The sequence below is a fragment of the Anas acuta genome, chromosome 1 (assembly GCF_963932015.1).
Source record: "Anas acuta chromosome 1, bAnaAcu1.1, whole genome shotgun sequence".
NCBI lineage: Eukaryota > Metazoa > Chordata > Aves > Anseriformes > Anatidae > Anas > Anas acuta.
The window spans coordinates 105,955,577-105,973,989 of NC_088979.1; the positions used below are offsets into that span (position 1 = coordinate 105,955,577).

The window sequence follows — 18,413 nt, forward strand, 5'->3', positions numbered from 1 at the left end:
ACTGGGCTGTCAGTGAAAATTTAATGTCCAAAAACCATGGAAAATTAGGATAATTACTTCCAGGACTTTTCCAATGGTTTCTCATAGATGTCTGTAATAAGGACACAGAATTATCCTGTGTTAATAGCATCAGGAGAAAGTCACAAGCAGTGATCAGTGGAAACAAAACTTCTCAGTAACAATCTTTCACATACAGAATGTAAGTGATACTCCAACAGTGGGGTAGTCAAATATCATTCTAGATCTTCAAAGAGAAATTCAAGCATATCTTTGAGAGCACAGTTTTCCAATTCCATGTGTACCCCGATACATTATTATTTATTTTTAGGTGTTTCCTTTTCCTTAAGGTAAGCAAAGCATTGAAAAGGCAGCATGTTGCTTTGTCATCTTAGTTTTCAGAAGAAAACAATAGATTTATTGAAAGACCCAGGGAAGCACAGAGGCACCCAGAGTGCTTTCTCCAGGTGTTCTGAAAAGAGACACCCCCTGCCCTCTTCCTCCTACCTCACTTGAGGCTTCTCTTCCCAACTCTCGTCTTTCTCTCAAAACTGAAATTTAGAAAACTCATTTATCACTGTATTTGCTTAACTAGCATTGTAAGTACACCAGACTGTAAGCATTCTGAACATAAGTTTTCTACTCCAACATTCATTACAATTTTTTTCCACCTTTTACATATAGCAAATGATAATGTATTTACTGAAACATTTGCAGTACTCAAGGATACACAATATTAATTGCTCAATCAACCTGCATTGACACACTGAATTTAACATGCCACATTGAATTACTGATCATTTTTCTAACCTTATGAAGTCAATCTGGGACAGAGACATCTGCAGTTTAGTACGCATACTTTCTAAACACCTGCTTCCTCAACTACTGTAGTATCACTAATCTGAACAGAACAGCACACATCATAGCTTGTACATTTCGGTGCCTGACTACACAATTCAAATATTTATTTCATTCACTCTTCATTCTTGAGAAAGTATCCTACATACATGTTATTGAAACCAATAGCTTCGCTAGTATACCATACAATGATATTTTTTATTTTTATTTTTGTAGTGTATTAAAGTTACTTTAGTTCTTTAATAAAAGAAAACCCCCAAACTACAGCCATGGTATGTAAGTTTGAGTGTTCTAATACTGTGAAAGAGAACACATCAGCACAAACATGTTTAAATCAAATGTCAGCACCACTTGTTTTTTTCATTTTTTTAAACTTATAAATATATTATAATATATCTATTTCACAGTATACTATAAACATTCTACTAAGGAAAGCAAGCAGAATATATCCAATGCTCCTCAAACTTTGTAATGAAACATTTAAGAGCAAAAACTGAAGGCATTACTAAGCTAAAAAGTATGTAATTTTCAAGTGTTTCACTGTGTAAAAACTGTCTAAAATAATTGTTTTCAGCATGCTTTCAGCCTTTTTTCCCTTTATGTGACTAACAGAACTGCCATACAAAACTTGCCACACCACATCACAGTAAAAAACAAACAAAAACAAAACAAAACAAACAAACAACAACAACAACAAAAATAACAACAAACAATTCTGTAAAGTAATGATTATTTCACAAAAAAATTAAGGAATAAAAATCCAGAAGACAGCATCAAGCTTACATTGCTTCAGCGTTGCATGTAAAAATAAGAACAACATTCAATTTTTAAGACTACCAAATCGAACTGCAGCTTGTTGATCAAATGAGAGAAACTACTGAAGCTTTTGTAGTGCTTAGGAAGCAATGCAACAGTTATTTTTATTTTTTTCTTACAAACAAAAAGTATATCTAGCTTTTACTACTTCCCTTCTTCCACAGCAGGACGTGCTTCCTGTCTCTAAGATTTGTCCTTGCCTGCACCTCATTAAGCTTCTGCTCTTCACTTGGAAGCAATGAAATATAAATCAACTGATTCCAGATTACTTCCCTTCACTAATTATTTGATAATGAGTAATTGAAGTAAGCACAGAGCTATCCGTAGTTATTTCATTGTTACCCTAAAAAGCTTAGGAACTGAATAACAGATGAAAGACAAGCTAGCTCTGTAAGACGAGGCTTACCGTCTGACAGACTCGTAGAATTACCATTAAAATACTAGTTTAAGTTATAAATCAGAGTAACTTCTGAACTAGAGCTTAGCACACTTCCAAACCTTATTTCTGTTACAATTAGGAACCACCCTGATTTTATTTTCTTGTCTTACAGTATATCTTACAGACAGAAAAACAATGTGTATTACCATTTGTACTAAATCTTTACAAAAATATTTATGCTCAAAAATAAATAGCATGACTATAAGATGGTGTCATATCTTTTGATTTCACTGCCAAGCCTTCTGTAGATGAGAAAATGAAAGGCATGCTCCTAAGATTACTTACCCATGAAGTTGAGATAGCTGTCTCCTCCAAGTGCATGAGTAATGAGACGAATCATTTTATGAAGCTGTATTCCACGATCAATAACTGGAGTTAGAGGCGAGAGCACACTCATGTTTGTATACATCTCTGCATCCATCAATCGAAATGCCAGTGTCTTATCACCAACAAGTGCCTATAATAGTTTAAAAAAAATGAAGAAAACCCCTGAGTGTACTAGTGTACTAGAAGTGTTTCTAACTTTTTTTTTTTTGAAACAGGTGTTCTGTATTCTAAAAGGAACATTAGAACAAGATGATCCTTAAGGTTCCTTCCAACCTGCGCCATTCAGAAGGCTGGCCAGGGGTTAAGGACGTGACTCGGTGTACACAGTCTGGTCCCAATTCACAAAGTGAACATCCTGCCCCTGCTGATGAGCCTAGCTGCTAATTATTGCAGCGTTGCATTTTTTTTGATGTGTAACCACTTGATTGTGATACGTGATCTCCTGTCAAAAAGAAAAAGTCTGCAAGTTGACACAGAGACATCCCTGAGCTGAGCCCTGCCTGAACACCTGACCCAACTTTGCACTCTTCCTTTGCAATCCTGTGAGTGTACGGATACAGTCAATCAGCTCCTAGCTATCTCACCCTTGCTATGATCTTATATTTCACTTGATGGTATCAAACTGCACAATTACTTCTGAGAACCTTTTCGCCTACATATATTAAACGCAAAATGCTAGTGTACACTCAATAAGCCACAAGAGACCTAGCACTTTGGAATTTTTGTAAGGGAAAAAAACAAAAACAAAACAAAACTAAGAAAGCAAACCTCTCAAGTAAAGTTCCTACGATGTACAAATAAAGAGCTACTAACAATATTCCTGATTTACAGATGCAGAGTGTGAAACATTAATTTATATGCTATCAAGAATATTACTAGTTTTCTGATTTCACAGAAGGTAGCAAAATAAGCTAGTATTTCTATCAAAAAAACAGTAACTGAATTACTAACTTCGTAGTGTTTGCTGTTATTTAAGAATAGAAAAACACCAAACAAATGCTGTTGGTTATTCTAATATTATTAGGATTATTCAAATATATTAGCATACAGGTAGTTGAAAATATTTTGGTGTGTTTGCATGCAAATATATTATTTTTGTTTTATCAGCCCATCTCTTTATACTCTAATGTGAAAACTCACTACATTACAACTCAGTTGTCTATATGGAAACAGCTCTAGCTGAAAGGCCCCATCATCCTTCAGTTTTCAGACTAGCAATATAATGGCATAAATAGATAATTCCCTCAAGTTAAAAATAAATTCCTTCAAGCTAAGGAAGAAGTTATTATGCAACAGGGGCAAGACTACAGTGCTAAAAAGTTCTGTATTTAGCAGACCTGCATTTGCATGCCTTTCATTTGGCTCTACTTTTTATAGTTAATGAGCATTCTTCTATTTCAATAAAAGGATTACTTAACTTCTGTATTCACACAGACACAAGTGCATGGAGTGTATGACATCAGACCAGCAGGCTATCTGGCTTAGTGTACTGTCTCCAAAACCAGCCAGTAGCTAACAGGCAGCAGAGAGTATGAAGGCAAACAAAACTCTTAACAATACTTCCCCAAAATGTTACCCTAACAATCACAGAAGACAGGTGAAACAGCATGTCTGTATTCAGGAGCCTTCAATCAATCTCCTTTGAAACAAATTCAAACGCTTTAGAAGTCACAAAGTTTGAACAAACACATCATCCTATGACAAAGGGTTACAGAGCTTGCTTCATGCCAGAGAGACAGGGGAGGAACAACAACTCTTTACTCAGAATCTGGCATCTGTTAGTTTTAATATCCTCTCTAATCTTTCCATTGGAAATAGGGGTAATTGTTCCCTGCTCCCATTTTCTATGCCAGTCACGACTTTATGAACTGATGTCCTTCCACTTTTAATGATCTCTTTTCTACCCTGAAGCGTCTTAGTCTATTTAGTTTTCTTCCTTTGAAAGCCACTCCATACCTTCTAATTATTCTTACCATCTCTCTCAGCACTTCTTCCAGTTATGCGGGATCTCCTGAGATACAAGACCAAACCTGCCTCCAATATTCATGATGCAAGTAAACCATGAAAGGCTACAGTGGAATACTGATTTTGCTGTCTGCTCCTTTCATAACAATTCCAAGTAATCTATCTGCTTTTTTGACTGCTATGAGCACTGAGTTGGTATTTTCCATTATCTGCTATAACCATGAGACCTTGTACTTGGATTGTTAGTAGTCTATTCATAATCCATTATTACATATAAAAAATTGGAATTGTTTCAGCCTCTTATGGGCATCACTGAATATTTTTACATTGAGTTTTATCCACACTCCCATTTAATTTCTCTATCCTACTTCTCACATGTTATCCTGGTGTCTGACTGCAATCCTCTTTTTCTTTTTTTAAAAAAAAAAATCAAAATAAATTCTTCCCAAACATGAGATTCTAAAACAGAAATATACTGTCATATGAAAAACTATTGATATAATCTAGCATGAAATAAAACAACAGCAACAGAAATGTTATACATGTCACACTTTGGGATGAAGGATCACCTTTACTAAAAGCATATAATCAGAAAAATATACATTTCCAAGTAATACCTGAAGTTCTTAACCAGGACTTGGACTCTGCTCTCACACTTTATGTGAACACTGTATAACAATCTCAGTGATGGGAAGGCAAATAGGCACAGTAAAGCAAGCTGATAAATTATTTTGAAAATATAATATAGCTGTAATTTTAGATACTTCTGTTGATTTACATGATTAAAGGTATTAGAAATGTCCATCTCTTACATAAAGGAACGAGTTGAAGGTAGGTTACTTAAGCTTTTTATTAGAAAATAGTTTATTTATTTTTAAGTTTAAAATTTTAAAGTTCTCAACCATCATGTTTTCTGATTCCTCAGGAAAAAAAACAAACTTTGAAAGATTGTGGGAGATGAGTGTTATCCAAACTCATCATTACTTTTTTTGTTTTTCCATATACAGAACCATTACAATTGCTGTGTTTTGAATCACACTGTTAAAGAACACTCCATTTAGATCTCAGAATAGGATTGGGGTTTACAATCCTTTCAGAAAGAAAACATTTTCTTGAAGGGAATAAACACATTTCAAACACTCACTGAGTGAGCAAATTTGCTAAATTGTCATCTTGTTTAACACTTACCATAAACAGTGCTTCAGCCTACCTTATGGAAAGTGGACTTTTAGAAAGCATGGATTATATGCCTTCCTATGTCCTATGACAGGCAGGACAAAGAGGAAGCTAGAATTTATTTGTTAAAAAACAAAACTGAAAAGATAACACCACCCAGCCATGCATGGCAGGATTCTTTTCCTAAAAAGGAAGCTCAAAACCAAACCAAAATAAATAAAAAAAAAAAAAAACCAACAAACAACAAACACAAGCAGCATACCAGACCTGCCCATCTCTGAAATTTTTGCTTGTCCTCAAATCTAGGCTCAATTTTAAAAACAAAAACCTGCTAAACCTCTAAACTTTATATTTTACTTGCTTATATATGGAAAAAAAACGGTACCATACCTGGTCATGGCTCTCTGCATATGCAATACATTTTTCTTCATACCGCCTGTTTGTTAGCGTATACACAATATTTCCCATATTCCAGTCTTCATCTTTCAGCTCCTTAATGATCTACAGAAATGAAGGAAATATCATTCACAGGTTACTTCTGTTTAAGTAAAAGCCCTGTACTGCCTTTCTTCATTATATTGGCACAGCGATTTCCAATAAACTGTGGACTTCAACTTTTCCTGCTACCAAGCTTTGACATGATGAGCTCTCTCTGCCAATCCAATGAGATAACTTGTATACTTTGTTTCCCCTGTACTCCCATGTATCAATAGGGAAAACAGGACTTGGCACCTACCATGTGAGTCCTTTGATACAGTGAGTCATATGATTTAGGAGCCGCAACAGAACACTGCACCAAAAACTGGGAAGAAATATCTGCACAGACCTACCTACATAAGGTATTGAAACACGTCCTGTATTTCAAGTAACCTTGGCATATGGCACCGTCCTTCGTAACTATAGCTTAAGTACTGAGCTGTGCTGTGGAGAATGGCACGTTGCAAGATTGCACCTATGCTGCTGCCATGAAGCGTACAATACAGCAACAATCTGCTTAGCACATGGACTTCACGTCCCCTGATCTGCAAATTCCAGCTCAGTTCCAAACCAGTTTGAATGCCTGAGTTTTGGAATACAAAACATACTTTATTTTCTGCCATGTTAGCTTTTTTTCTTTTTTAAGCAATTTAACAAATCACATCAATAGCAATTTTCTGCCTCACATGATACTATTTCCCTCTTCTAAATCTAGCCTAATTTTGTTTTCTTTTTCTATAAGGCTTTTTCTATCATTCTCCATTGTTCACTCCAGTTTAAACATGTATATGTATGCATGATGTATACATAAAAAGGTATATATGTCATGTACATGATAGATAAAAAGCGAAAAAGGCAGTGACAAAGAAGGCTGATGTGATCCCATAAAATTTAGCATTCCTATTTTAACTCACCATGTACTCCTAAACAATTTTTTCCCCCAGTCTCAGTTCTTGCCCTGAAAACATTCAGGCACCTATGCAGCATCATATTATATACTAGGTCTATGTTAAACCTGACCTATTGAACCCACTGTTACAGCAACTACTTTTTCACTGTTACAGGAACTACTTTTTACAAATCCCTCAGAACAAGCTCATGGATCCCAGGAGATCCTCCAGGTCTAAAACTGCTTTTAGGAAGTTGCCCAGAAAAATGTGCTTTTAGAAGGTACATACTTAAAAGCTGGAGAGAAATGTAAGCAAGCAGTCTAGGAAAAAACAAACAAACAAAAAAACATTTGATAGACCTTGCTTCTAAGTTTCCTCTTCCAGTCCTTTTAGCTTTACTTCTGTTTTGAGAAGTGCAGTAACAGAAGCACACACATAACCTCTTCTTTCACCTCAAGATCTTCTGTTGTGATTACTTATTTGCAGTTTCCTCATCAAGAGCATTTCTGCCTGCATGTCCTTACGTTCTTGCACAATCACACTCCTAATTACTCTGAGTATGCTGGGAAAGAGCCTAGACTATAATAGTTGAGTTCACACCCAACATCCCATCAGCATACCAAACATTCACCTGCTGCTTCTGGAAGCTTTCTCCCCAGTCAAAGAACATAACTTTCTGCAGGATAGGCATACTTCCTCTCTGTATATTGAAAATTAAAATAAGCAGCTCACAGCAGAGATTGCCAAAATAGGTTATAATTTGTTATTATAAAGTTTTCTTCTAAAATTGTAGTTTTTTTTTTTTCTTTTTTTTCCCTGTGTAATATTTTTTACCAGGAAATCACTCATCTTTACCAGTCAAAGAGTGGTAGGGAAGCTGAAGGTAGAAGGAAAAAAACAACCACTAAGACCATCACAACAAGGTTTTTTCTTTGTTACTACAGAATTATTGTCCCTCACTGCATCCAGGATCTGAACTACACACTCTGAAGTTTAGTAATGATCTTAGAAAAGCTGGCAAGTTTGTCTTCCACATGAAAAAAAGTTTAAAAACTATTTTTCAACCAATCTGCCCTCTACCTTCTAGTTACAAAAGTGAAAGATGCTGAAGATAAGTTAATTCATTTTTTATTTTAAGCTACTCACTACATTTATTGAAGCATTAATGTTCATATAAAACATTTACTGTTTTCAGATTATCATGATACACCCAGGGATTTGGATGCAATCTTAAATTTAACTGAAAAGCATTCTCTTAAACATCAGTAAAAGCCTTTTGAGATCATTTATTGTTTCATTCTTTTTCTTGTGATCCTCTGTATTAAGCAAAAGGTGATTTTAATCCTTATCAAAGTCAATGTTTATTAGTACATTATCGTTCTTGAAGAGCATTTACAGACTTTTATTATTCTTTTTGTAACCCCTTGGTACTGATTGGTGGTGTTAGTGTAATTTGCCTGTGATTACTTTGGTTAAATTTTCAGTTCTATCGATCCTCCATGCCAATTGTTATGCCCAATTTTAGTAGGGTTCATTGTATGCTTCTGTTTGTTTGTTTTTAATAAGATAACCATATGCACATAAATTATTTATCTGTTCACATTCAATATAGAATGCACATCTTACTGCTGCTGCAAGATACAGGTTATTTCAAACAAAATGAATATATACCTATTGCATTTTATGAAGAAAAAAAAAAAGCTAGAATGCAAAGAATAGCCCATGATGTTACTCATCTTCTGAAAACTAAGATATGATATCTGACAGCTCTCATTTCAGCCGCTAATATCTGTACTCAAGACTGTCAGAACTTATTTTAATAGGGCATTAAGTTAACAGATAAGGGAGACTAAAATTCATCAGCAGAATTCCAAAGTGTTTCTCTGTATGCATAGTTAGAGAAACATACCATTTTGAAGAGCAGAACATATTTTTAGAACACCTTTCCTTACCTGTATCCACTTATCTGGAATAGCCATGGCTAGTCGATAATCAAATCCTCCTCCTCCCTCTGCAACAGGACGGCAAAGAGCTGGCATTCCAGAAACATCCTTAAATAAAACACAACATAATTTGGCTAGCATTGCAATTACTAATTCAGAGTTTCCACTGTACAATAGTACTGTAGTACACAGGCACTCTGTAAACTAAACATCTTCAAAGATTGACAGGGGGACAAGGGAAGGGAGAAAAATCAGGTGATCACAACAGCGAGACTTACTATTTGAATGCAAAAGTTACAGGGTAGCATTATGGCTTGCCTCATCAAATACTCCACTACAAAGCATTTTAATAGAATAGATATTTGAAGAGAAAGAGACCTTAGTAGGGGCAGAATTTGAAATAATTAGCTCTCTTGAGCTCCAAGTAATCAATAGCAAGTAGAAAGTAGTCAACAAAAGACAAATTAAACTTTCATTTTGTTTATTGATATTTTGCATAAGGAATGGCATAAAAATAAGAAGCTGAATAAGGCACAGTAAGAAAGAAAAATACAATCTCTACCCTTTCCCTAAACACAAAAACAAAACTATTGATCCAGCTAACCCTGGAAAGTAACATGCTCTTATTGCATAGTTTTCCAGTTTCGTGTTCACAGAGGCTGATCACTCTTAAATTTGTCATTCAAAGTTTTTAAAATAAATACTTATTTCACCACTTTATTAGAGAGTTGTGTCACATAACATCTTTTCTTCTGAAGTTTGCTTATTTGTGTAGAAAATGCAAATCCTCACATAATTGCAAAATACCTACCAGCACTCAGCTTATGCAAGTGAGAAGTCATTCTGCCACAATGGTTATGGATTAACATACACCACTTTCGTGTCTACTCAAGAGTTTATGGAATTAAATTTTGACTAGAACTGTGGCTTCATTAGAAAGCTCACTCTGGTTTTCTGGATTCAATCCAGTTTTCAACCCAATTGCTGCATTAGACTAGATGAAGACACAAGAGATCCCCAGAAAAGTATCTTAAACCAGAACCTTAACTCATTGTAAAATCTGTACTAACAATGCAAGATTCGGACTTTCCATGTCCAAATCTTTAACTTCTGAGTGACAAATGTATTTGTACTTAGAGTGTTTTTTATATATATATAAATATATATATACACACACACACACACACATGGCCACCTGCCAATGTTGACAGAGGTGAAGAAACAGACCGCACCATCATAAAGCTCATGGATGGCATCCTTGGGGAAGGTGTGGAGTGCAGAAAGAAGGCAGGCTGCCATTCTGGGGTACCTTGACTGGCTGTAGCAACCTAGATGTTCAACAAGGGCAAATGCCAAATCCTGCCCCTGGGATTGACTCAGGGCAGACTGGGGACTGCCAGGCTGGGGAGCTGCTCTGCTGCAAGGGCCTGGGCTGGCAGCACGCTGAGCATGAGCCAACCTCCTGTCCTGGCAGCAGAAACGGCCGGCAGCATTCTCAGCTGAGTGAAAAGACAGGGGATCAAAGGAAGGGATTATCACAACTCACTCAGCAGTCATAATACCACAGAGAAAACTGCATCTACTTTCTCCTTCTTACCCCTGTCCCCGGTTAAAGACAGACCCTGCCAAACTGCTGGGAAGTTTAGCAGGAGGTTACCAGGACAGCTGGACCTGGAGCACGTGCCCTGGGAAGGGAGGCTGAGGGAAAGGAGTTGTTCAGTCAGGGGAAGAAGGGGCTACAGGGGACAGAACAGCAGCCAGCGCCTGAGGAGGCTACTGAGAAAGACAGAAAGACTCTTTTGTGAGATAGCAGGAGAAGAAGTGACAAAGGTCCTAAATTGATACAGGGATGGTTCTATCTGGATGTAAGTGTAACAAGCAAACATTTACAAGGTTCCAATAAATAAGCACTGGAACATGTTGCCCAGAGTGGTGTGAGATATGTCCCTGAAGGTTTTCAAGACCAACGAGACAAAGCCCTGAGCAACCAACCTAGTGCAAGTTGAGTGTTGAACCTATGCTGAGCAAGAGGTTAGTCTAGATTACCCTATTTCTCTTCATACATGAACAAACCTATTATTTATTTTGAAGTATTTATCAAGATTTATGTATTTCACACACAAGTTCCCTCTCTCAATTTACTGACGAAAATTAATAGCAGAGTTAAGTATGGGAATAGCCATACTGAAGGAAAGTACAAGCAGTTTTAAAAGTGAAAAACTAGCTATGAAAAGAATTTCTGCACCCGCACAGTACTTTTTACAATACTGATTCTCCTTATGTAGACATCTTCATATCATAGAATCATTATGGTTGGAAAAGACATCCAAGATCATCTGGTCCAACCATTCCCCTACCATCAATGTCACCCACTAAACCATGTCCCTAAAGCACCACATCCAGCCTCTCCTTAAATACCCCCAGGGATGGTGACGCCACCACCTCCCTTGGCAACCTGGTGCAATGCCTGACTGCTCTTTCTGAGAAGAAATGAATCCTCATTTCCAACCTAAACCTCCCCTGGCACAACTTGAGGCCATTCCCTCTACTGCTATCACTGCTGACCCGTGAGAAGAGGCTGACCCCCAGCTCCCCACAACTTCCTTACAGGTAATTGTAGAGAGCAATGAGGTCTCCCCTGAGCCTCCTCTTCCCCAGACTGAACAACCCTGGTTCCCTCAGCCGTTCCTTAAGACTAGAGATTCCACATGTTGTACATCTTAAAGATTAGCAAAGTAGATTTTCTTTCTAAATGTTTAGATACTAAAAAAGGAAATTCAATATTTCTGCTAAATCAGTCAAAGAATAAAAGCAGGACCAGCACGCTCCAAAACACCAGACCTGAAATAAAAGCCTCTCTCTGCAATGTTGTGATGGCTACCAGGCCAAGGATGTGCATCTGAGATTTAAATAGCACCTACTGACTTTATTCACAATTTTTAAATTCATATTTAGGGAAATAAAATTGGAAATTTAATATTTATTATATCCACCATTATATCTATCTAAAGAGTTTGCCTGAACACTAAAAAAATCCATTAGTACTATGTTCAGTATATCTTCATATTCAAATATAGTTCGCCAATTCCTAAGCAGTTGCTCACATCTTAGTTTGACATGAGCTGCATATAAAGAAATGAAATCACTGCAGGAGAGATTTTTTTGCCTGTTTGTTTTTACATCATGCCTGAAGGTTTTACATTTTCCTTAACACTTTTTTTTCAAATTATACAAAATCTTAATCCCAGTTTTAAGTAAAAGACCAAATGAAAAATAAGCATACAGTCAGTAATATCTAAAAATTTAGGAACTACTAAGATGGTGAATGCACAGAATATTAAAAAGCTGTGCAAGTTATCCATCAAATAATTAAGGAATGTATTATCATTACTTATGGCTAGACAAAAACATATTTTACTCATAGAGCTCTCATTCCATCATCATTACAAGAAAGCAAAATTCCTCATTGCCTTTTGCAATTTTCAGTTATGCCAACAGTTCCTCCTTCTGAAAGTCTCCTTTAACCATGGAACACATTGGTCAAATTTCTGTTCCGTATAGTGACTGCCTTAAACTGAAGAATATCATATTGAAACAGACGCAGTTTTCAACTCAAGCACAAGAAACTGAAGAGGCATATTATTAAAAATAAAAACAACTCTTACACCAGGTAATATAAGCAGATTGAACTTAAAATTGGTTATAATCTGTCTTACTAGAAAATAAGTCATCTCACACACACAATAACTTGCTTCAAATAAGCCTACAGATTAATGAAACCACCTCAACTTTATTAATTGCTTACCAGATGCTGTTTTTGATAGCCTGCCATTAAGCTTTTAGCTGTTTTTGTTTATAATGCAAACTTATCATAAGTAAAAAAAAAAAAAAAAAAAGCACAATTTTGTTTTCCCAAGGAGGAACTAGGAACTCTAATCCAAAAATGTTTTAATAACAATCTGTATAGTCCATAATGACATGAGATAGATGCAACTTTTTTAAAATGAAGAGATATTTAAATATAACTATAGAAGAATCCTCAAGGTTTACAAGAATTACTCATTTAGATAAAGAGATAAAATATCATTGAAAACTCAACCAAACTTAAATACAGTTATTTATTCCCTCGAAAACCTAGGGAAATTTAATACTAAATATAAATTAGCACATATATTCAGCATTTATAAATTTACCACAATTATTATGAAGAACAGTTGTCAATTATGCCATTATAATTTAAAACATGCAAAACAGCGCAAGGGCTGTTAAGATTTAGTACCATGAATTGCTAGTGACAAATGGCAATCACACAAAAACTTTAAACTAATGAAAACAAACCTCATTACAAATTCAAGGAGACTGGGGGGAGAGGGGTAATCCCCACATCAGTTAATGACCCAAAAACACAGAAAATTCACAAAACGTGTATTCCACTTGTTTTTCCTCACAAGACAAAGTCTGTCTCCTAATTAATATTTGTCAGCTTATATTGTTCCTTGAGTACCTGAGGTGTGACTCGATAATTACCAGGAAATTCACATCCCAAAGCAAACTAATCAATATTATGTCACTGAGTATGGCAAATTCTGATTTTACCTCTGCTATGGTTATGCATTCTGGATGCAAGAAGTTAACCATGTGGTTGGCCAGCATTAGATAACACAAAGCATCTTCATCCACATGTAGGCCAAAATATTCATTGTAATCCCCACTGAATCCTGTGCCTATAAAGACATGAAATTTAAAGGACACAGTTACATTTTTAAACACATTTTGCTATATGCAAATTGTTATTCATAATTTCAAATCTGTCATGTAACAGCACAATAAGATATGAGCAAGTCTGAATTTTGAGCATTCAGTGAACTTCTGTATCACCATTTCCACAGTAACAGAACTATAACAGGACTAGTTAGATTAGAGTTGACCAAATTACTTACCAATTCCATGATGGTGATACAGCATAGATGTAACACCATCAAATCGGAAGCCATCAAAGCCATAATCTTCGATCCACATTCTCAAATTGGAAAGAAGGAATCTCAAAACTTCCCAGCTAAAAAAAAAAATAAAACAGAAAATTTTAGAAACTGTGAAAGTAACTGGAGTTCGTTATAGTGTTCCTCACTTGAATATATACTACTTATTCCGGACTTTTACCTTTTTAATGGCTTTTTCCTCATTTCTTGAATCCCTGTCTTTTACTGCACATCATTAAGATTGCAGATGGGAGCTTACAGTATCTATATATACACGGCTACCTATATATACACACCTATATAGGTTACAGTTTTAACATGTTTTAACACAATATGTGTCACTTGTATATCTGCAACTCTAAAGACAATTATACTCTGTGAGAACAGATCTTATAAAATGGAGCGGAAAAAGCACAGAAGCATAGAATGGTTTGGGTTGTAAGAGACCTTAAAGATCATCTGGTTTCAATCCCCCAGCCATGGGCAGGGACACCACCCACCAGACCAGGTTGCCCAAAGCCCCGTTCAGCCTGGCCTTGAGCACCTCCAGGGATGGGGCATCCACTGTTTCTCTGGGCAACCTGTTCCAGCGCCTTACCACCCTCAGAGTAAAGAATTTCTTCCTTATGTCTAATCTAGAGCCTACCCTCTTGTAGTTTAAAACCATTACCCCTTCTCCTGTCGCTACACTCCCTGACAAAGAGTCCCTCCTCAGCTTTCCTGTAGGCCCCCTTTAGGTATTCAAAAGGAAAGTATGAGGTAGGATTTATTTCCCAAGATTTTATGGATTTACAGTAATTCCTAGGCCAAACAGAAGTTGAATTCTTTTTTTCCCCTTCCTTAAATTATGCATAAAAAACACATATCACCAGTAGGTTTTTAGCACCAAATCATCTACTGTGTTGCAGAACTTCTTAAAGTGCAGACTAATGGAAGTTGAGGAGATATTTGCAATTCAGAACAACAGTAATGGTATAGAACAAACACACAAACAAGGCATGGACAGTAAAACATAAATATAAAAGAGTTTTCCAAGTGATTAAGCACATAGAGGCATTTGTGAACAGAATTCGTAACAAAGAGCAGAATGGTTTCTCAAACAGTTTTCCTACTGTTCGCAAACAGTTTTCCTACTGAAACTACTAAGACCTACTATTGCAGGTCTTACAATACCACAAACCACAAGTGTCTTGCTTCCCTCGGTCACCTGCTGTGCCCCTGCCCTCTGACACTCTCAGCTCAGACTGCATCAGGTGCATCTCCTGCGAACTAAGGTTTCCAGGTAGTTCATCCATCTCAACTAACCCCATGAGGTGCCAAATGCTTTTTTGCCCACGTCTTCAACATTTGCCAGCATTACAGCTCATCTCATATCAATTTCCCAACACAGCATAACTATGATCCCACCTGTTATCAAGTTTGTGCCCAAGGAGAAAGGGAAGCTCCACAGAAGCATGCAGGGTCTCACCCATCACCCTCTGCTGGGTGAGATGGAAGGGGTACACCTAGCACAAAGTGCATTAGGCTGTATCACAATTATAATTTACATATGCACATAGCTGGTGCTAGCCAATGAAGGCGTCCCTTTCTATGTTTCATTTAGCAGATACCAGAGACAGTACACTCATGAGGCTATTATATCACAAGAAAAAAAAAAAAGGTTTTAGCAAACTAACATCCCAACCTTCCTTCCTTCCAGAACCTTCCTCATATGAAAGCTGCTTTAAATCTGAAAACACAGGGACACCCTAGACATACCATGAAGCTGGTAAAATCCTGATCTCAGTGAATAGCCAATTTTTATTTACCTCAATATGATTAGAATATTTCTGCTTTTCTTCACATGCTCTGCACTATATAAAAATAGAAGTATTATCAAATTGGAAATTCCAAAGCTATGAAATGCCAATCAGCATATTGTCTTGATTCTGTAATTTAATACCTTTTGGGGGCATATATTACGTAACTCTTTTTTTCCAGCCAAATACTTAATTCACAAGATAATTCTACAGTAGGAAGATCTCTGTAACTTGTCTGTAGAACCTTTTATATGTTTCTTATTTCTAAGGTGAAATGATTAGCAATGAATGAAAAATAAAGAAACATAATGCTCTGATAGTGAAAGGATTAGAAAGGTATTGACATTCTTGTGAACTGGTAAACTTGTCACTTAAAAAATGCAGCTTTTTACTAATGCTTGCTGTATCTTTTCCTGACCCAGCATCAATTTTGCAGAAAGCTCCTTGCTGTAAGCTAAACGCTGTACAGCTACTGCTGACTTTTGCTCATAGTGATAAAAAATAATCTCTCAAGATTAAGGTAATACATGTACAAAGAGTAGTTTAATTGCCACAAGCACTAGTCAGACTTGGGAGCTGGTTTTCCTCATTACAGACTGCTTGACCTTAAAATTCTTAAGATGATGAAGAGGATTCGCACATTTGTAAAACACACAGTTCCCAAGATGGGTAACATATGTAATTTTTCCACAACTGCTGGCACTGAAAACTGATCTTTGGAAAAAAAAGATGTAGAACCATTATGAAAATAAATTGTAATGTCTTTTACATGAGGAAGTGACTACAGATAAGAATAAACAAGATGAATTTGCTGAACCAAAATATCAGTTAGCAAATTGATGACTTCAAAAACCTGAGTAGGTGCAGCAGATGTTTTCCAGCCATGGAAGACATGGGAGAGAAGATTGTGAATAAATAAACAGTTAAATAAACTCTGTTTCTCATATAAACTTGGGGGGGGGGAAGGGGGAAAATGAAAAGAATTTCTACCAAAAATGTCAAATAAAAGCAACTATATTGATCTTTAGGGAGATAACTACATAACTCCAAAATAAGAGACTGAACAATGGTTTCAAAGAAACATGCAACTCACAAATCATACAGAGGTTTGTGATTTCATCCAAGTCAATTTGTTTACGGGAGCAGCAGCATTAGAAAAAGAAATTAACATAAGTAACAAAACTTTGCAGAATTGCAGTAGAGGCTAAAATCATAGCATAATTGAAATATATCCACCATATGAGCAATAACTCAGTAACATTCCTAGAAGAAAAATTTCCTAATTTTACAGACAGATATGCAAACTGGGTAGCATTCATTAAAAAATGTAATTTCTTTTGAGCAGAAGTCATATCTTAACTCATATCCTAACAGTCTCTCACATCTTTGCATACCATATAGGAAGTTCTTTCAATGCTTTCATGGAAGAAGAGAAAAATATATGCCATGCTACCAAAAGGAACCAAATGGTTTACAGTGTAAATTAAAGCACTTCAGAATTCACTCAGACATTATTCAAAAGAAAGAAGATCTTTTCAGAGAACTCTCACTGTTTTTTTTCCCCCACCTTTGGGCCAATAACTTACACATTTCAACTGAGAAATTTGCTTTAAGTGAAATGAGCATATATCTACTTAGATGACCTGGTTTCACAAGGTGATGTGGAATTTAACAATTTTCCTGTACTAGGTCAGCAGAAAACCTGTGGTACTGCTTATAAATCACAATCCTTATTTTTCTACTGCTGTACTAATAAGACAGCAAAATAATGATTTGTTCTAAAAAAAATAATCTAAATTCCAATCCATGATGAACATGAAATATTCAGATGCAAGTAATGCATTTAAACCAGTTAAATTTTGTCACTATGGACAAAAAAAAATAAAATAATATTGTCTGTACCTAAAACAGTTTGAAACTGCAGTTCTTGAACCATATTAATGTTGACATTCAGGAACTGCATTTATTATGTATTATAAAAAACGTGTGGAACTGCTGACAGTATAAGAATCAAGACACTTATGATGATTTACCTGTTTTCAATTCTTAGTGTATAATTAACTTAACACATAATAGCATTGAATTGCTGAAATATTACTTTTGGAATTATTCCCTAACATTTCAACAGTTGACTGGCTTAATTTCCAGCAAAGGATTACTAAACATAATAATAACGGAATTGGCATTCAGTCTGATAATGCTAACTTCCAGTGAACCCGATTAAAAGTTATTTTCTGAAAGAAGTATGTATAGCACAGAGCTGATACAGAGACTTTCTTTTCTTCCCTGCACTGTTAGTCAGCATATACCTTTTTACCTGTTACTCAGAGGCACTTCGTTCACAGAGCAATACAAAAGGTAGAAAGTAACTTTTGGAAGAAAGTAACAAAGAATAAGCTGTGTATATCCACCTCCTTCTTTTATGTGGAAAAGCGATTCCTTGCTCTCCTTCACTGTCGCCAAGACCCCCAGCATCACCAGCCACGAGGGACCGAGAAGCAACAGCAGAGCAGACACTCACTTTTTAGCTGAGGCAAGATTCCCACTACCATGGCTAGACCACTTGATACCTGCACTCACAATCCTACAAAATGCCTTTCTACGTTAGCATAAACCTCTCTGTATCATCCAACGTAACATAAAACAGCCATTAAGAGACCAAAAGAGCATCTGTTCAGTACAGATCAAGATCTAAGCCGCATTTTGTCTCTGAATTGAACTGTACAACAAACAAAGAACTATCCTCC

At 36.2% G+C, this 18,413-nt stretch overlaps 1 protein-coding gene across 3 annotated transcripts in view; it reads right to left on the bottom strand.

Moving 5' to 3' along the window:
• Nucleotides 1–18,413, bottom strand: part of GBE1 (1,4-alpha-glucan branching enzyme 1) — a 169,916-nt gene that overhangs the window by 56,721 nt on the left and 94,782 nt on the right. For all 3 annotated transcript variants that reach the window (XM_068691224.1, XM_068691217.1, XM_068691208.1), the window contains exons 8-12: nucleotides 13,829–13,944; nucleotides 13,485–13,612; nucleotides 8,898–8,996; nucleotides 5,969–6,079; nucleotides 2,396–2,567 (exon numbers count right to left, since the gene is read on the bottom strand). In XM_068691224.1, the coding sequence (XP_068547325.1) occupies nucleotides 2,396–2,567; nucleotides 5,969–6,079; nucleotides 8,898–8,996; nucleotides 13,485–13,612; nucleotides 13,829–13,944 (626 nt within the window). The remainder of the gene's footprint in view (nucleotides 1–2,395; nucleotides 2,568–5,968; nucleotides 6,080–8,897; nucleotides 8,997–13,484; nucleotides 13,613–13,828; nucleotides 13,945–18,413) is intronic.